The sequence below is a fragment of the Lissotriton helveticus genome, chromosome 2_1 (assembly GCF_964261635.1).
Source record: "Lissotriton helveticus chromosome 2_1, aLisHel1.1, whole genome shotgun sequence".
Classification (NCBI taxonomy): domain Eukaryota; kingdom Metazoa; phylum Chordata; class Amphibia; order Caudata; family Salamandridae; genus Lissotriton; species Lissotriton helveticus.
The window spans coordinates 518,024,063-518,045,102 of NC_136059.1; the positions used below are offsets into that span (position 1 = coordinate 518,024,063).

At 43.7% G+C, this 21,040-nt stretch overlaps 1 protein-coding gene across 2 annotated transcripts in view; it reads right to left on the bottom strand.

Moving 5' to 3' along the window:
- Positions 1-21,040, bottom strand: part of SGTB (small glutamine rich tetratricopeptide repeat co-chaperone beta) — a 118,059-nt gene that overhangs the window by 58,740 nt on the left and 38,279 nt on the right. For both annotated transcript variants that reach the window (XM_078675164.1, XM_078675163.1), the window contains exons 4-5: positions 16,893-16,950; positions 3,552-3,651 (exon numbers count right to left, since the gene is read on the bottom strand). In XM_078675164.1, coding sequence (XP_078531290.1) covers positions 3,552-3,651; positions 16,893-16,950 — 158 coding nt within the window. The remainder of the gene's footprint in view (positions 1-3,551; positions 3,652-16,892; positions 16,951-21,040) is intronic.

Here is a 21,040-nt window from a genome sequence, read left to right on the forward strand (position 1 = left end):
GTCAGCAAGACAAAGCCGATTCGGATTTAACTTCCTGCCTTGTGAAGGCCTCTGAGTGGATGGATCTGTCCTTTCTTAAATTAAATGGTTCCAAGACAGAAATATCTGATACTGGGCCATGCGGCCCCATGAATTTAGATCCTATGTGGCCTAGTTGTCTTGGCCCCCTCCTATACCGAAAAAACAGATTAAGAGTCTGGGCGTATGGTTTGATTGCAACCTGAACTTTACAGTTCAAGCACGTAAAGTTGCTGCTAGCTTCTATGGTCTTCTTAGGTTGATAAGGAAGATTCTTCCTCTCCTTCCATTTGAAGCCAGGCGTGTGTTGGTTCAGGCTCTTATTTTATCCTGGCTGGACCAGGCGAATGCAGTCTACTTGGGTGCGCTACAAGGAACTACTAAGATCTTACAGATTGTCCAGAATTGCGCGGCCCGCCTCTTAATGAAGGTCCCAAAACATAATTCTGCTAAGTTGGCGCTTAGTCGGCTGTATTGGCTTCCTGTCCAGGAAATAATCAGGTTTAAGGCAATGTGTATCGTCCACAAGTCCATCGCTGGTAATGGCCCCCCACTGAATCAGTCCATGGTGCATTTAAAGTGCACCAATAGGACTCTCAGATCTAATAATAAACGACTACTTGCAGTCCCTAGGATCAAACGGTCCCGGACGGGAGATCGACGGTTTCCATACAACGCGGCCAAGTTCTGCAACCAGCTTCCAGACTACATTCGTTTTGAATCTGACTACCTTAGGTTCAGGAAGCAGTTGAAGACTTTTCTCTTTCCATGATCAGGGGTGAATGATAAGGTGTCACAGAAAGCGCTGGGATGCCCTTGGGTATCCATGCGCTATACAAGTGCGTATTCATTCATTCATTCATTCACTCTCATTTTTGACTTGTGTTTCTATATCATCACTGCTATGAACATTGAAAATATGATAGTTTGCACCTGTTGTATTATGGCTACTGTGAAATATTGCTTTAAGTAATGGATTTTCCTCAAGACATATATTGTCTCTGTCTATTCTACAAAGTCCCTAATTTGAAAATATATATATATTTTTTTTAATGATTTTTTAGGCAGCGAAAATCTGTCTTATAATAGCACAAATTAAAGTAATTTGCAATATATATATATAAATATATTTCTGGGTAAGGGCTCCTTCTGCCTTCCCCCGCCCTCTGCAGTGGATGGCTGATAGTTGGCGGAGCGCGCCAAACATAGGAATTTCTTAGATACACAAATAAAGAGATCACTCGGAGGTCTGCAAATACCAGTAGTTGATTTTATTCCAGGTTATGCATTTCGCTTGCACAGCTGTTATCGCTTGCGGCTACCATTTTACAGCTGACCAGAATCTAAATCCCAATAAGAAAAAAGAATGCAGAACACCAACTGAAGCACACCAATTGACTCCTTTCAGCTTTTCAAAAGCCTTTGTCAAGTTTTCAACTTGACAACGGCTTGTGAATAGCCAAAATGCATTGTTTCAGTGTGTACGAATAAATTGGTGTGCTTCAGTTTGTGTGCCGCATTCCTTTTCCCCCCAACGAGATTTGGATTCTGGTCTGACATATATATATGTATATATATATATATATATATATATATATATAATATATATATATATATATATATATATATATATATATATATATGACTCCCTTTATCCCTTTTCTTTCTTAGATTCTACTGCCATGATCATTGAAAAATGGGGATAATACTGGAGGCATATTTGTTGAATTGTGCTATCTTAATTATTTTAATCCAGATTCTCCAAAATGTACATGCAGAAACTAGCACCTTAAATTATACTTTATTTTAGTAGCTTGGCTCTGTCGTATGTGATAGAGGACCATGTGCATATTCTCGAAGACATATACAATAGATAGATGAAAGACCAGCTCAGGAGGATGTGGTCCTATAGTGTTTGTTAAATAAGTGTCTGATGTGTCACATCGTAACCAAAATAAAGCTGCAGCATAAAGATTTTATCTTCCAAAACCAAGACACATTGACTATATGATATAGAACGAAATAGGTACAACAATTTTAGGAAAAATTGCATCTTAATTATGTTACATCACCTTATAAGACTTAAGTGTAGGATGTCCCAGTTCCTTAGATATTTTTTGTTTTGCCAAAAGCGGTTCATAATTTGTTAAAATTATATTACGAATATCAGCTGTTAGATTTATACTAAGATATGTGGCAAGTATTACTTTATGCATGTCCTGCAATGAGCAATATGGATCATGCACCAGAGGTACCTGTCTTCAGTGCGTGCTTGAAAGTGAACTGGTTTCCTTTTAAAAGTAGTGATTCTGGGAAGGAATATGTCAGAAAGAGGAATGGAGCTTAAGAAAAAAGGGCAGTTTTTATGTTTGAGATTATTGGTTAAAAAGTGCACACTGGCCTACTGGAATATTGGCTTGATTTAATCTGACTTGTATTCGAATGTCACTGTGGTATGTTTTAGAGGCACCTACTGTTTAACTGTGATACCTATACTTGCTTACAAAATGTTCACATGTGAGGGAATAATCAGTAGCAGAACAGTCAATAAATTTTCAGTTTAACATTTTGAATAAAAAATATCTAGTATTTTATGCACGAGGAAAATTCACATGGTTTTATATTGCCAATTGATTTACTGTGAGGAAATAAATGCATTGTTTTTCATTTTCTTTCTTCGCTTGAGAGGAAATGATTGATGTGGGATGGCGATGTGAGAGGATGGTTGGCAATCCATTGTGCTAAATGGTTTCATTTTAAGTGAGATATGTCATATTTCAAATAAGAATGTCACTGTAAAAACTCATGGTTGTGTTTACTTTGCTAACGCCAGCTCATTCGTGGAGATAGGTTTGTGCTAGTTTCCTTGGTTACTTGACTATGTGTGCGCCTCTGAATATACTGAGGGAATTATGAACAGTGAAAATATAGTTTAAATTAATGTGCAATGGTCTTGTCTAATCAGGTTTGCAGCAGAAGGAGGGGCTCCCCAAAAAAACGATGGCCATTTTAAGAAGTTGAGCGTGCAAGCATCATAAGAAGGACTCAGAAAAGCTGTGGCAATACATATTTTGATTTTCCAAACCATTGTTTAAGGCAGGCGTTCCCCTCCTATAATTTCAAACATTCTGAGCATAAACAGGAGCACCGAGTTCTGCTTTCATACCTTTTTCTCAGAAGTGTTTGACATTCTGCTAAGAAGGGCCGTTTAAAACAGCATTGACCATTGGGCAGAAATTCCAGTGGGCCCATTATCTAAGTGCAATGAAGGATCATTAAAGACTCAGCTATTTGTATTGAATGACCCATTTCATAGCAAATAATTTGTTGAGTTTATATAGCTGTTTAATAATGAAACACTTCACAAAAATAACCCTCGATCCCTAATATTATGAAAACCATATTTGTGGCATGCAGAGAAGGTATGTTCAACTGCAAAATCAACCGCTACTCACAACTGATTCTGTCTTTTCTGGGTTCAGATGCTCGCCACCGTTTGATCAGCTCAAACGGCCATGGGTTTGTAATGTTACCTGTTGCAGTAGTACACTGCATTATTGGGGTCCAGTTGCACTGCCTGGTTGTAACAATCCACCGCTGCTCTGTAGTTCTCTTCTTTCATGTGATTGTTACCTACAAATGTAACATAAAGGCAGAAAGGTTTGACGTGGGCTAATTCTTATTACAATATATTCTTTAGTAAACCACAACTCAAATCCGATATGCCACCAGCACCCATGTCCCCCAAAAAAAGGGCCCGATTCACGAAGGTCAAGGTTCACATTTGTGTAAGTTCACGCCTTTTCAATATTCCCAAAACTGCATTTTAATGGTACCTGATGCCTGTCCTATGTTTTTATGAGCAGAGGCTCCGCACTCGGAAACTTGCTCTTAAAATGCAGTTTTGTGAATACTGAAAAAGCGTAAAGTTACACAGACGTGTAGGTTTACCTTTGCGAATCAGGTACCAAAAGTGGTAAAATATGAATTGCATTTCTATTTGCTACGGGTATATCGCAAATCAACATTTCTGCAGCTTATACAGACTTACACAATCTTGCAGCAGTAACTCAGCCTCTTCTGATATAACCAAGCTGAATGAAAGTGTTCACGAATGAGTCAATGAAGATATCTGACAGAGGTGTGGCTGGATATGTAGGGTACACAACAGGCTAACCTTTTGTCTCACACTAAAATCCTAAACATAATTTGGGTTTAGATTCGGAAATCCAAAACCCTGCTTTACAGCACCCCAAAGTCATGCTTTACAGGGAGCTGCCAGACTTTCCAGATAAGTATTAGTCTGCCCAGGTGGCCAGAGAACATTTACAGAGAGGAGCCTGAAGGGTTCAAGGATCGGATGCTGAGCTTGAGAGGCCGTCCAACTTGGAATAACGGGTTCCTGTGCAGCTGGGGATGCTGAAGGCGAGGAGGGTATCAGCGACCACGGTTATTCAGCCAAGGCCGAAAATGAACAATCCAGCCTTGGTTCAAGGAAACTCTGTGGTTGTTCATCCTGTGGTGCCGAGGTGTCGTGGGGCTAAACCTGCATGGAGGACTGGCACTGCGGTGTGACAGGGCCGTCCCTGCATACGGTCAGGGCCGGCTCTAGGCTCACGAAGGCCCTGAGCAGGGAGTCTAGGTAGGGGGCCCGAGGCCGCCAAATCCCTCCCAGGGGCTGCCACGCAAATATGTATCTAAGGATATATATTGGCGTGGCGGCCCCTGGGGTTTGGCGGCCCTGTGCAGGTGCACAGCTTGCACATGCCTTAGGCCGGCCCTGATACGGTGGGCCTCTCTATGGTTGACTATGTGGAGAGGACCAGCAGACGTTCGAGATGTTGGGTTGATGTGCTAATCTATGATATGTGGGCTGTGCAGCGGGGCAAGTCTGGGGAACAGACTGCATGGTTGCCGGTAGGAACCAGAAGGGCAGAGAGAAATATCCAAAGGGTACCGGGTGAAAACATTTGGGATCAGGGCATCAGAGAAAGGCAAAACACAAGAAGGAGCCATTAAGAAGGTCTACAAGGCGTAGGTGGACGTAACAAAGCTCAATGCTTCTATTACTTCTACAACAGCAGGAGAACCAAAAGAAATCAACAGAGTTTGGTCAAAGTACTTGTTAAGACTGATTGCAGGGAGTACGAATCACAGTAAGGCTTGAACCGAAAGTGTTCTGTCCAGAGTTATTGCTTTACCATTAGAAATGATTATGCAAAGGTGTGTAATACAAAAGGGGGGGGCAGCATAAGAGAGGAGTATGTGTTCATTCCACATTGGGAGGTTGAGGACCATTGTACTTTCGTGAACTGGTTCTGAAATCAAACCAGAAAATGCCTTTATTTTGTTGGGAAATGGGAGCATTCACCAGTTGCTGTGTTTAGCCACTGTCAGTACACACTACTGCGGAGACTACATGGGAAATAAGTAGAAGCACAGGCAGTAAGGAGATGATGAGAAAGGTACAACTATAAAAAAGGAAAGGAGGGCAATGCTGAGGACAAATATGTGACACCGCCGCATAACTGCAAGATTCAGTCTGGAAACCATGCATATACTTCCTTTTTGGAATGGGCTTTTACACTGAGATGTGTGTTAGAGTTAGAGCTCCATCCACTGAGAGGAAGATTCATTTTTTGTCTGGAGGCAGAGTTCACGGGGAGCCTTAGTTTGTGGACATAGACATACATTGCGGCCCCTTGGAATATTAAAGGCAAAAGTATCGGTTGCAAATTCGAAGTATTTTGGTACAGAACTGGATTGTAATGGTGCCCGGGCTTCTCCAGAAAAACTGTTGACCTTAGGAAATCCATAGAGCAGGCTAAGGACATGAAGAATTTGGAAATGAGAAGCGTCTACTAGGCATTGGGAACACTTTACCTTTGCACGCTAAGTGATATGATAAGAAAGCCCTTTGTTAATAAAATAATAACTTCATCACATGATGAGGACCACAGAGAGCACCGGAGTACCTGTTGATAGGGATGGGCTCGATGTAATGTCTGTTTGATTGCCAGAGTATAGGACATGGTGGCGAGATGACAATTCATCTCATGCAGCATTAGTAGGTTTTACACTGTTCTGGGCACAGAGGATAAACAGTTCACAGAACAATGAAAAGACCAATTGTTGGCCAGCAGACACAATGAATTGTCTTTCTGAAAGCCTTTCCTGTGCTAGCCGAAGTGTGCGCGTGACATGGGTGTCTTGCACACAAGATGGTGTTTGATCCACGATGACAATGACATTGGTGATTGTTGTTAATTTGCAGACGACCAGGCATTACTAGGTTTTCTGGCCTTTGAGCAAATCTGTCTTCTTAAATCTGCAATGGAATATACAGTTTACAGAGAAGGAACCCCTGAGGTGGAGAACAAGGTGCAAGACACACACTCTCAGTCAGTGGACTCGGTGATCTAACAATCTGCACTAGGAGGAGACTCTCCATCATGTGTTGACTATTTCAAGAGGTTAGGTGTCAAATAACAAAATTACCTTTCCTTGGCTAAACAAACGAATTCACTATTATCTACTTCCTTTCACTGTTTATATCTCCTAACTATAATGTTTTTCTTCCTTCAATATGTCCCCTTGGTAAATACTTTTGACCTGGCAAAGCTAGCGCATGGCAATGCCCTTGATGTAGTGCCCTCAGTATGCTACGCAGAATAGAAAATATTATGCTATTAGTATACAGCCTGAAGAAATATAATCATGTCACAGCAAATTAACAGAGGTGTCAGGGCTGCTGCCTTTCAGCTTATCTTTTTTTAAAGTCCTATGTACTACTCAAAGGAGAATCTCTCTTGAAGGTTCTTTCCCTATTGGGAAAGGCTGACCCTAGTCTCCATCTCTCCTCTCTTCCATCGAAATTCGACCTTCTTATTGTGGGTTCCTATATTTAAAAGCTGTCCTGTGGGCGGAAAAGGATTTTATGTACAGTATAAACCTTTTTTCGCTTTAAATATGACAACTGTCCAACCTTCAGGTTTTCAGACAAGCAATTAAAAAATGTACTTTTCTCTGATGCCCTCCTTGTTATTGACTCACCTGTCACATCCATCTTCCTAGTCTCGGCATCATGAAGCCTGTTGATGCACATGTGCTCTATATATATATACAGGGCATAATTTGAACAAGTTACTTACCTTCAGTAACGCTCTTTCTTGTGGATACTTTATCTAACCGCAGATTCTTCACATTAGAATACTTTCGACTGATTCTGAGAATTTTGTAGCAGTGGTCCTGTGAGCCACCAGGTAGTGCTGTGCGACTTTGAATTGACTCCATAACACCCCAGAAGTGACACAGCGGAGCAGCATATTAACACCTCCCCTCATTGCTGACATCAGTCTCTTATATTTCCCTTTCCATAAACTCAGACGCAGAGCATGAATAATTTGTTGGGTACAATGTGCATAGTACTAACCTGGAATCTTTTTAGATGGTAAAAACAGACAACACCACAGGGAGAGCAGTAAAGGATCTGCAGTTAGAGATTATCCACCAGAAAGAGCATTACAGAAGGTAACTTATTGTTCTGAATAAATACACCTAAAAACAGATTAATAATTAATAGAATAAATATCAACACAGTACCTTCCCAAGGTAGTGAGTATGGGGAGCAGGCTCAGACCAAAACGTCTTGCAGAACCGAGTAAGCGAGGTGTTATTGTTAGCAATGGGATTTCTGGTTGGCTAAAGTTTGCACCGAAGCCAGGCAGAAACCACCACTCTCGTCAGCATATGGGAGTAACACTCCTAAAATAAACCCTGCTTACCCCTTGGTAGCTTGGCACGAGCAGTCAGGCTTACCTCAGAGGCAGTGTGTGAAGCATTTGCACATAACCAACAGTAATACAGTGTAAGCACTACAAACGGACAGCACACCAGTTTAGAAAAATATCCAATATTTTTATATACTTAAACAAGACCAAATACGATAAAAATCCACAGTAAAGTACTTTAAAATTAGTTGTGTTGCAAGATGTCTTTAAATTGCAAAGATACGTTGAAAACACAGTTCCTTGATGTCGATAGCTCCGTCCCTGCTATCACGGCGTTGTGAACAAACAAATCCAAACAGTTCTGGCTGACTGCGGCATCGCGGGTTAACTGCGGTGTCGGGAAGACCTGCCAACAGTACCTTTCAGAGACGTAGGTCGTCGATGACATCTCGTTGTCACGTCCGTTGTAGGTCGATCTCCTCTCCGATGGAATCAGGTGCGCTGGCGTCGGGTGCTGTGGCGCAAAGTGCAGCGGTGCGGCGTGCGGTGCCCTCAGGTCACGGTGCTAGCAGCGGCTCGGTGGCGGCGTCAGATGGCGTTGTCGGTGAGACCAGGGTCGCGGTGTGAGATGAAGGCGGAGCGTCGGGGAACGTTACGAGCTGTGCACTCGAACCACGATGCAAGCAGCGTTGTCGTGTCCGGCGAGGACGGTGGTTCGGGGTTACCACGGCATCGTCGTGAAGCGAGGTGGTGCGGAGTGCAGTGCCCACAGGTCACGGTGCGAGCAGCGGCTCCGTGGTGGCGTCAGCAGGCGGCGTCAGCAGGCGGCGTCGGTGAGACCAGTGTCGCGGTGTGTCGGCGCTCTCTGCGGTGCCTTCAGGACATGGTGTCGGCAGCGCGTCGTAGACGGCGTCGGGCTTGAAGTCTTTGCTGTTCCTGAGACTTCTTGAACAGTGGGCAAGCTCTACCTCAAGCCCTTGGAGATACTCAGCACAAGTAGAGAAAGTTCAGTCCAGTCCTTTCACTGCCTGAAGCAGAAGCAGCAGCTGCAGGCCAACCCAACAAGCAACAACACAGCAAAGGAGCAGTACTCCTCCTGGCAGCTCTTCCAGCTCTTCTTCTTGGCAGGTTCCTTGATTCAAGCGAGTTCTAAAGTCTTGGGGTCTGGGCCCCAATATTTATACCAGCAATTCCTTTGCCCTCTGAAGGCAGAGGAGCCTGGACTTAGTTCAAATCAGTTTGGGGTGCATTCTGCCAGGGTGCACCTTCTTTCTTTGTCAGTGTGGGTCAGGGTCCTCAGCCCTATTCAGACCCAGGTGCTACTCCTCCCACCAATCTATGTGTACATGTGCCTATTCAGCCCAGCTGACTCACCCTGTCTCCTGGAGTCTCCCCCAGACCCTGTCACTCACAAACCAGACAGCAAATACACAAGCTAGCAGAGGCAGGCTGGATGGTCAGAAAATACCTACTTTCTAAAAGTAGTATTTTCAAACACAGAATGTTTAAGCCAACTTCACTAAAAGATGTATTTTATCATTCTGAGTTCAGGTATACTAAACTAGAATTTCTACCATGTTCCGTCAGTTAGGATCATAGGATGTAATGATCAAATGGCCCGTTCTGGCCTATGGAGAACAGGTAGCCTTGCAATAGTGAATAACAAAGTAGGCTGTAATTCGCCATCAGGACATGCCACACACACCAGGGCATGTCCTACCTTTTACATACAATGGGCCTACCTTAGGGGCGACTCACATGTAAAAAAGGGAAGGTTTAGGGACTTGCAAGTGTGTGCACTTGCCAAGTCGACATGGCAGCCCCAGGCTGCGCCCAGGCTCTGCAATGGCAGGCCAGTTACACTTTACGGGCTGTTTGCATGGGTGGCACAATCCAGTGGTGCATCCCACCAAGAGCATTTGATTTATAGGCCCCGGCACTCGCAGTGCACATTACTAGGGACTGACACATAAATCAAATATGCCAATCATGGAAATACCAATCCATAACACATTTTATACAGGAGCACTTGCATTTTACCACTGGACAGCAGTGAGGAAAGTGCACAGAATCAGTACACCAGCAAAAACAGAGAAATAAAACCAAGAGGTCAGAAAACAAAAATTCAGGGGAAACACGCCAAAAGATGCCAAGTCTAACAGTTATTCTTACCGGACCTGGCTTACAAGGCAGTAATACTTTGTGAGCAAATGCCCCAACGCCCATGTCACAGCTTGGCAGATATCAAGGACAGGTACTCCTTGAGCCAACACAGTGGTAACAGCCTTAGCCCTGGGAGGAATGGGATCTCAGACCTTCTGGGGGCTGCTTCTAGGCCAATATGTAGTAGATCTTAATGCAGAGGACTATCCCCCTCAACAAGGTCCTCTTCTGCTCAGCATCCAGATACCTTCTGAAAAAACTGCTCATCCACTTGATGATCGCTGGTACAATCAGTGTAAAAAGTTAAAACCCTTTTGGGAATCAAGCCAATTGAGTCTCTCCTCCTCTATTGAACGTTGAGGGGTAACTAAGAATGCTGGCAGAGTGATGGAGAGGTTGTTCATGGTAGTTTTTATCCAAACATTCATTCATGATGGCTGAACTAGTTTGGAAGGGGGCCTGAGGGGTTCTCACCTAGCATGTCTGCTGCTTGACAGCGTGTTTGCACATTTGTTGTTGCTCTGTTTGAATACCTGTATTTTAAAAATTTCTGAAATTATTCTGCTTTTAATTAATTTTACCTTTTCTGCTAGATTGCTTTTTGCACATTTAGCTTCTGCTCTCCTGCTCTCTGTCTGCATACCCACACTTAACGTTGAATTCTTTAATTCATTGTGCACTTCCTCTCATTGCTGCTGCTATTGGGGCGAGGGGGCCAAGCTCTCTTCCTGGTAGTCCTGTGGTGCCGCCGACAGACGCCATTTTGTTAGTCTAGCTCTCTGGCACTCAGGCTTATTTGAATGAACGTTGAACGGACGTGCAGCGGACGCGCCGCTGGCGCGCCTAAGGCAAGCCCGTCTGCGCCCATCAGCGTACCGGAAGTGGCCAGTGCCAGCCATGCTGCCCGAAAGCCCTTGGGAGCTGAGCTGAGAAGAAGTTATTCTGGAGCTACTTTAAGAGCACAGGATGCTGAGGCCTACTGCCACCCTCACAACTGGGATGTGGCAATGACTCTATTAGCCGCTTGCCCAGTATGTGGTTTCAAATTGGGGTGGGGGCTTGTTTCCCTGGCTATTGAGGGTTGTTTACCTGATCAGCGGGCTAAGGCCTCCCATATCCTGGCAGCTATGACAAATGCCCGGTCTCTCAGGAAACATCATGCAGATATATTTGATCTTCTGGAGGATAACTCATTAGACATGTTGGGCCAGATTTGTCAAAGGGTTTTGCCCATTCTGTGTCTATGGGAAAATGTGTTCATACATAAGGCCCCTAGTTCCTAACAGAGACGTGGCTTGATCCTACTTCTGACCCCATTGTCTCCTTTGCCATTCCAGCAGGCTATAAGATCTCTAGAGTCGACCGTCAGGGGGGGAGAGGCGGCGGTGTGGCCATCATATATTAAAACATATGGAAACTTCGTTTGGGAGACACTACCGCATGGGCAGGCTGTGAGGTGCTTGATTTTAGCATCCGCTTTTCAGCCCACTTTACCTTGGGAGCCTTCTTGATCTATAGGCCCCCAGGACTTGCGGGTCCATTTCTCCTGACCTGTGGGGACGCTATCGTCTCTAGGGCGGTAAGGTTCTCCCACTATATGGTTCTGGGGGACTTTAATATCCATTTGGATCGACCTAATACCAAGGAGATGATTGACCTGCTGGATATATTACAACTGGCTCAACTCAGCCAGCATGTAAGCCTTCCTACTCATCAGGCCGGCCATATATTGAACCCGAATTGTTCCAATTTCCCCATCTCTATAAGGGATCCCTGCCCGGTGTCCTGGTCTGATCATTTCATATCCTATTTCTCTTGGATGGTATCTAGCGCAGAGACACAGGTGCGCTCCTACCAAAAGCCAGCTTTTGGGAAAATTGATCCTCTGGAATTCAAACAGCCTCTGGATCTTTCTAGGCCCGTTTAGTCAGGTGAGTTGGAGGAGTGTATGTCGGGGTTTACTGGTTGGGTGGCGAGGGCGGTTGATTCTGTAGCCTCTCCTCGGCCCGCCAGACCTGCCAGAGATGCGCCCTCTAAACCTTGGTTCAACTTGACTCTTAAAGCTGCTAAGCATGATTGCAAGATTTTGGAGCGAGCTTGGTGCAGGAGTGGTTACTGCCCCATAGCCAAGAGGAAGCTTAGAGCAATGGAAGAAATTTACTACGGTGCTATTGCTATAGCTAAAGGGCAATTCTTTGCATCTCACATTGATTCTGCCAGGAACAATGCTTAAGAAATATTTGCCATAGTGCAGAGTTTTACGTCACCGCGGGCTCAAGCGAGTGTGACTCCATCCTCTCTCGCCTTTGTGTAACACGCTCTCATGCTGTTTCAGAGATAAAATTCAGGTCATCCAGACTACATTTCCTTCTGGTAATTGTTGCCGTGAGGGGCCTTTGGCGGTGCAACCTGCTGCTTCCACCTGTTCTCTGTCAGCATTTAGAGCAGTCGACCCCCTGAAATCTCTTAAAATCGTCAGGGGGCTTAAGTCCGGATCTCCTTCGGACTCCTGCCCGGCCAGGCTTTTGGCAGCAGTGGCAGAGAGTGTACATATAGAGGTGAACTTTATTGTCAATCTATCTCTTCAGACAGCGGCTGTTCCTCAGGGGTGGAAGCAGGCGAAGATATTGCCATTTCTTAAAAAACCTTCTCTGGATCCCCTTAACCCAGGGAACTATCGGCCCATCTCCCTCCTTCCGGCAATTGCCAATGTCTGTGAGAAGGTGGTCAATAAACAACTTACAGAATATGTGGAGACGGAGGCACTTCGGCACCCAGCTCAAACAGGGTTTCGAGCCTTTCACAGCACTGAGACTGTTTTAGTAGAGGTGGTGGAGGCTATCCGGGAGTGCCTCGACATCTGCAGGAGGGCATCACTAATTTTGCTGGACCTCTCGGCATCGTTCGACAAGGTCCTACATGCTCTTCTCTTGGCCCGACTTGCAGAGATTGGTGTATCGGGAGCTGTTTGGGGTTGGCTTAGGTCTTTCCTGGAGGAGCGGGTTGAGCAGATTTGGCTCCCTCCTTTCTCCTCCTCCCCATAGCTGGTTACCAATGGAGTCCCGCAGGGCTCCTCCCTTAGCTCTCTCCTCTTTAACATTTATGTAATGCCATTGATTTATCTGGCAGAGGAGCTTGAGGCTAAGGTGATGGCCCATGCGGACGATACTCAGTTGCTTTTTACCTGGGACACAACATCAGATTCCGTTTCAGCGGCGCAACTGTGCCTAGTTTCCATCTTTAAATGGCTGGCGGATGCACAGCTCAAGTGCAATGAACAAAAATCTGAGATTCTGCTCTATGGTAAGTTTCCCGCTGATTTCCGAGAGCAGCTGTGGCCACCTGACTCTCTTCTGCCCCTCTCCTCAGGACAGCTTGCTAAAAATCTGGGTGTGTGGTTTGATGAGAGTCTTTCTTTCACAACACACATTAAGAAACTGGCTGGATACTGTTTCGGCCTTCTTAAGACTCTTAGGATTTCTTTCCACTCTTACCGCAAGCGGAAAGAGAAGCTGTCACATGTGCTTTGATTCTGTCACGCTTACATTTCGCTAATGCCCTCTATGCTGGCGCCCCTGGCTACCTGTTTAAAAAGCTTCAGGTGGTCCAGAATATGGCAGCCAGACTGTTATTGGGCATTCCAGCGAGGAGTGTGACTCTTCAATTGTGCTCTCTTCATTGGGTGCCTGTGGCTGACAGGGTCAAGTTCAAATATCTGGTTCTGGTTCACCGCGTTCTCCATGGTTATGGCCCCCTTTATCTTCAGAAGGCGCTTCTCCTTTTACTTTCCTTCGCGTGGTCTCCGATCTATGTCCCTTTGTTTTGCTCGGGTCCCGCACTTTTAACTTCCTGAGTATTGGTGGTAGAACGTTTGTGGTGAAGGAAAGTGTGGCCTGCAATGCCATCCCCCTTGCTTTGCGGTCCATTCAGGACCCAGCTGTGCTCAAAAGGAAACTTAAGACTCACTTCTTTGCTTGATAGCTTTTCCTTGTACCCCTCTGGCTTCGCGCCGGGACACTCACGAGTATCCGAGCGCGTTACAAATGGATATAACATAACATAACATGACATAACATTGTGGGTTGTAATGGTGCAAGCCAATGCATGCCATTTGGTATGTGATGCCAAAGCTCCCCCAAAGAGCATGACTATTTGGATTACCCTTGGGTGCCTCGGTGATGGGGTTGCGCCTGAGGGTGATTATAAAGATATTTAAACAATCACAGCGTAGACCAGAAGTTATTCCTGCACTATAATTGCACTTGAAAGACCAGTTATTATGTACAAGATTTGATACAATGTGGAAGGAGCGAGAGGAATAGGGGGACATCCCCTTAGAATAGGCACATTCATAGAGAGCTATTAGTGGGATGCTTATCAGTCACATCAGGAGCGTGGGGAGGGGGTGAGGGGGGTGGGTGGTTGGAGCTAGGGTTGCCTGGTTCTGGTGTGGGAGGTTTTGAAGAGGACAATAAATAATTCAATGCATCTAGTAGAGTAGATAGAAGAGTAACATTTTGGATTCCCAGCTATTCCAAAACAGAAGAAGGCCTGAATGCATGCAGAGAGAAGGGTACTTAGGAAGCAGCAAGGTTAGAGTTTTAGTGTTTCTGTAGTAGTCTTGTTAGTACCAGAATGCTGTAAGGGTAATCACTGCCAATTCACAAACTTCTGATTATTCACTCAGAGAAGAGTAACATGGTTGAGGACACTGACGAGTCACGGATTAGTGGCCTTGGTAGGGATTGAGCGAGATTACGAAATTGGCCAGGCATTCTCCTGGAGTGGCCCAGCATATTGCAGAGCCCAATATAGATGGTGCGGGGAAACAGGTTATAGTGAATTGTAAAAGGATGAAAGTGTTTAGGAAGATGGGAAGGGACTGAAGGAGTTTGGTATATCTTTGTTTGGTTATAAGGATTTTGTAAGACGCAGCCCAGAGTTGTTTAGGTAGGATGGTGATGAATCTGTCATTCTTAGAACGATACATGTATATCACAGCAATTCAAGAAGCGATAGATATTTTAATGAGAAGTGAAACAGAGGGAGGTACAGAAAATTACACCATTTGAAATTAGGTCTTTCTGCTCCTGAAATGATTAATTCAAAAAAGCAATTGATTGTATGGGAAATTAAAGGAGAAAAGGCTAGGGAGATTGAGCCCTCTTGTTGACGGGCAAGGTGGCCAATGCAACAGGGCATGACCATAAGGTTGAAAACTAAAAGCTGGTGGTGAAATTGAGTTGTGGTTAAAATAGTGTCTGTGGGGTTAGAGGGTTGACTTGGGAAGGCCAAAGAGCAAGTTTGGATTTAAAACTAGTTACAGCAGTTAAAGGGTTTGGGGGTGGTAATTGTATTTATGTATTAGACCAGAGTTTTACAAATGTTTTGGAATCACAACTTTTAGAATGACAAACGTTCTTGATCCAACTAGCAGTAATAAACAAGAGGCAGTCGAGTTTTTTAATGTAACTACAGCATCGTGTGGTAGCACACTGTTGTTTACAGATATCACATTTTCCATTGAAATGGCCACTAAATTTTCACAGACATACTGTTTTAATGATAAAACTATAAAGCAAGCAAATACAAATATGTGAAATTGGGTTTCAGTAAATATTCATCATTTGTGCATCATCGATTAAAGTGCTTTGATTTGTTTTGATCCTATCAAATCTGTTCCCATCACACTTATAAAAAATATACTTCATTTTTGCTTTCGTAATTGCTCAATCTGTACAGTTCATTTAAAGGTATTTCCATTTTATTGTGTATTACAAACAAATTATAACCGACAGTTTTTCCATTCACACTCCCTGTATCAAAGCAAGATTGTCACATAATTCAGTGTACTTTTCTCTCTCTGACAGCTAAGTGAGAGGAGTTTGTAAACGCTAAGCCACATGTTAAAAAAATAAGCAGCCATTTGTTAGAAGACATAGTCTGACATTTGACCTCTGTCATTGAAGCGCACCAACTGTGACTAGATAAATACAGAATTTAAAGGCCTCGTTATTTACTGCTAAAACATTCGCGACCCACTGTAAATCTGCTTGCGGCTCGACCCACAGTTTTGAAAACACTGTATTAGACTGCTCAATGGGCATCTTAGTTTATCACTAAGACTTAGGTTGTTATTTGAAATCATAGTATGTTTCTCCAATCAAGGAACTATTTTACACAAAGCATGCATCTATGTTTTACACACCATTCAAACCAGGGAAGAATAGCTTGGCAGTGTTACAGGTTCCAATTGCGGAAGGCTATGGAAATTTCCTTAACCCCTTGCATGCTGATGACGAGCTCAGCTCGTCATCAGCGTTACCTGCCGTGTGCTGATGACGAGCTGAGCTCGTCATGTAACGCGGTAATTTTTAAAATGCCGCATACCGCGGGAAAAGCCGCCACACGCATGCGGTTAAAGTACACCCCACCCCATTCTAAAAATGTGTAAACTTCTTCAGGTTTAGTGCTACCATCAAGTTTGAAGACCACCCTTCTGAAATGAGCAGATGAAATATACTAGCCTCTTCAGTATCCCTGACTAGACAAGCATAATACTGAGCAGGACGCTGTAAGGTATAATACGGAGAGGCAGCACTGGAGAAAAAGACTGTTGGTTTACAAGGTTTATTGCTGATCATGGCAGAACAAACACATTACAATACAACGGGTCCAGGATTGGAAAGGATGCTGCTAATACATACCAGAGGGATCGAAGCAGTCCTTAATCCTACCTCCACCACAGTTGTACGTAGAAAGACACAAACTGAAACAACACATGCACACTAAGAAACATTGACAATTTAGAGATACACCAAAACACCAAAATGAATCAGTGACTAATAAAAAATGAAATAGGTAATCAAGCAAAGCGGCTATACAACAGTTACAATAAAATATGAAGTTTTGTTCATTTCCAAAATCCACATGAATACAGTGTTGCGCGTATCCCTATATACAGTCACCAGATGGTGTTACCTTCATCCTTTAGCTGGATGGCTTTTTCTGGATCTTCATGCAAGGAAAGCTTGTTGTTCTGAAAAATAAATATTTATAAGATGGGCACAAATTTTATCAAGTGTACAAAAAACTATTTGATAAGTGGCCAGATTTTCTAAAGAATTCCAAGCATACAAGCTGACTTGTTCCAACACAATTGTGCACAGCCCAAAATATAGTCACGTGTTCATGTATTATTCCTTGTCTGAAAGAAGAAATGCTTTAAAAAGCAACCATATTTTGACACAAAACTCGTCATGCAGTTTAGATGGCTAAAAAACAAAAGAGGTGAAGTTTGCAAATGACAGATGACAATGAGAGGTGAAAAATACAAAATAATTAAAGCTATTAAAACATTTTAAGGGATGGTAATTAAGAGATGACATGGGAAAAGTTGGCAACTGAATACCTATTGACCCTTAGTGAGACTTCAATTTAGAGAGGTTTGGATTTTAAACTGGTCTTGAAAATTGTGTGGATGGAAAGGCCCGGATATCAACTGGGTATGCAGATGACAGGCACATAATGAGTGAATGACTGTAAACAGGCTGCCAGGATATGCAGAGATAGTCAGTTAAGGTTAGTATAGCACAAGGATACAGCAAAGTAATTAGAGTGTCGGTGAGGCAGAGTTGGAATGGGTCGTGGATTACCTCTATACCACCATGAGAAGCTATAGGTGTCCACAAATGCACATATACAAATCACAATTCGCTGAACAAAGAGTTAGGATGAGATTTAGTACTTCACCAGAGGAACAAGAGGATTACCCATTAACACCAAACTCCAATTAGATGCTCATGGTCCTTAGCCTAGGCAGGTAATAATCTACTATTTGTTGGGAAACATTCCAGAAGGCTTCATGACCAGACTACCATTCCACTTTTTTTTTTTTTTTTAACCTTACCCAGAGAATCTCCTTACCTACTTTGGCTTAATATCTAGCAGTACTAGGTAAAGAACAAAACCTTGACGCCTTCCTGGTTAGCATTCAGTTGCTAAAAAATAACTCCAAATACTCCTTCACACTTCACACATAATATCAGAAATATTTTTTATTAGTATCAAACATGCAAAGTTCTCTATGCAGACACAGAAGTGTCCTGGTAAATAAACTGATTAGATCACATGAAACCCCGATGTAACCTCCTGCATCACATTTCTGTGATCCTCCTTTAGCATTTAAAGGGAACTGAATATCCTCCTTTTTCTGGAAGAAACTCTACATATGAAGTACAATATCCAGACAGAATTTCCTCCTCTAAAGGGATATAATTGACTTGTACACAAATTTGTGCATCTTCTGAAGTGTTGCAAGAGATTATTTGAAACCCCCTGACTGACTTCTCAGCAGATGTGGTTATGTGAATTTGTAAAGTGCACTATCACCCGTAAAGGGTATCCTGGCACTGAGCAGGTGTGTGTTCTTAGCCCTGCCTATGGTGGGTTTGTTAATTGAAAAGCCAAGTCTTCAACTTCTTGCAGAATTGAAGAAGAGAGAAGGAGGCCCTGATGTGCAGTGGGAGGCCATTCCACACATCAGGAGTGATGTAAGAGAACGCCAATCCTGATCTTGTTCTGTCCATGCGTGGGTTGTGTGTGAGTAGGAGTCCTACAGAGCGGAAGTGTCTGGGTGGTTGGTGGAAGGAGATGCGACTATTAAAGTAGGTGAGGCCCAAGTTGTGTAGTCCATTGAATGGGTGTGTTAGGAGCATTCTAGTCACAAAAAATACTCCAATTGACCACGTAGTGGTCAGTTGTGCTAGTAAGTAAACTGTGCCCGAGGTAGAGGACCAAGGTAGAGGGGGTAAAGAAAACTCTCTAGTGAAAGGTTGTACCTAACCCAACCATGAATGTAGGGAAAAAACTATTTTGTTTATATAACCCTCACACACCCTAGTGGTGCCATGCTTTATCATCGGGTCACCCCGACGCCTAAAAGTCGGGGTGCGCTCAACCACAGTGTTGGGAGCTCTTTAGATAGACAAGAGAGAAACGGGTTTAAAGATAAAATACCTCAGGCAGATCCCAGTTTTCCCTTTATTCTTGGGTCTGTCTGGGTAATTAAAAAAAATCTAAATATGGGTCTTTTATTGGAATAATATGGTCCTAAGACCCTAGTGCCGCCATGTTTCAGTCCAAAGCGCCCATAAAGGTCCAGGACTTCCTTCAGGGGCAAGACTGACCCCTATGTGAGGGAACTTGAAGGATGGGAGGTCCCTATCTTGTAAGAGCAGAGGACCGGAACCTAATTAGGTTGAAATGCTGGGTGAGCTTTCCAATCGAAGACCACCCACATTATCGTACCGGTCCTGTGTGAAAAGGTCAACTTCCCCGAATTGGATGGAGTCTGGCAGATGACAGACACTACATTTTACACTCCACAAGGAGCAGCTACTCTGCTCTTGCTTCACTGATAAGATAGGGACCTCCCATCGGCACTCGGATCTTAGGACCATAATATTCCAAAAAAGACCCATTTTTAGATTTTTTTAAATTACCCAGACAGACCCAAAGATAAATATTTTGAGGTGCATAGCTACAATAGGACCACCGAAATAGAGTCATGCATAATACCCATTTTAAAAAAAGGTAATGGATCTGACCTCCGATGTATTTGCCCAATTTATTTAATTGACATTACTAGTAAACTTTTGGGCAGAATTCTACTTGAACGCTTGGAAGAGTGGGTTAACGAAAAGGGGTCATTTTCTTTACTACAAAATGTGTTTAGACAGGGACTAGGCACCTTGAAGCAGTGTCTCAATCTCCACTTGGTCATCCCCAAGTACACCAAGACCAACCATGGTTCTATCCACCTTGGCTTTATGGATTTAACATCAGCAGTGGACACAGGGAAGCTGTGTATCAAGCTATTGAATATGGGGATTGATTCCGCTTTGGTCCACTTTTTGGCACGCATGCGCAATGCAGTGATGGGGCGTGTGAGGTATGGGAAGAAATGGGGAACTCAGTGACCCAATCAATATGAAATGGGATGTAAGGCAAGGGTGTGTTTTGGCCCCTTATATATTTATTCTGGCTTTACTTTAATGATCTAGAGGAGTTTCTTAATGTAGATCAGGCTGATGTACCAAAAGTTGGTGCTAGGAAAGTACCCGCCCTTTGGATGAGGACGATTGATTCCAAATTGCAAGAATGGGAAAGAGTCTGCAAAAATTATTGAATAGGTTAAATGGTTTGAGTTTAAGGACTAATAGTACTAAATCCCATGCTATGGTCATTGGGAACACATGTACTACACTAAAGACACAATATGTCAACGGTCAAAAACTGTCATACGTCCCCACCTTCTCACATTTAGGTGTTCCTTTCGACTATAAATGTTCATGGTCCTATTCAACTAAGGTCAGGAAGGTAAGGCTTGAACAATCCACTGAGGCCATTTTTATATTTGTAGGGAAGTTGGGAAAATAAACCCCTAGATGCCATGACTACTAGCTACTCCACACGTTGTCTTTCTATGGTAATGCACGGAGCAGGGATCTGGGGTAACTGTGATGTGGACCAATTACAGGTTGCTGAAAGGAATATGCTACTTACCAGTATGCATCTGTTCTTGGCATGTAGAGCTGCAGATTTGTACAATAGATCGCCACCTGGTGTTGGGCTCGGATGATTGCAGGTTGTTGTCTTCTTGGAAGAAGTCTTTGTAGTCACGAGTTAGGTGACTACTCCCTTGGACAATACTGCGCATGGTCATCGACTCCATCCTCAGATTGTTTTTCGCCATGATGGGAAATGATGGAGTTAGTAGAAGTAAAGAGAAAAGGATGTCCACACGTGTGCATCTAAGTAAGATGAGTACTGGAACGGATACAAGTCCCGGGGAGGCGGGAGGGCGTGTACAACTCTGCAGCTCTACATGCCAAGAACAGATGCATACTGGTAAGTAGCATATTCCGTTCGAGGCATATGAGCTGCAGATTGTACACTTAGCAACGATTGTGCAGCAGTGTCTCCCCTAGCGGTGGTCGCTTGTATCCGTTGCAGCATACTGAAATAGTGTTTTAAGGACAGCTTGGCCTACTGCAGCTTGGTGCTTGGCTTGCACATCAACACAATAGTGTTTAGTGAAGATGTGTATTGTAGACCATGTTGCTGCC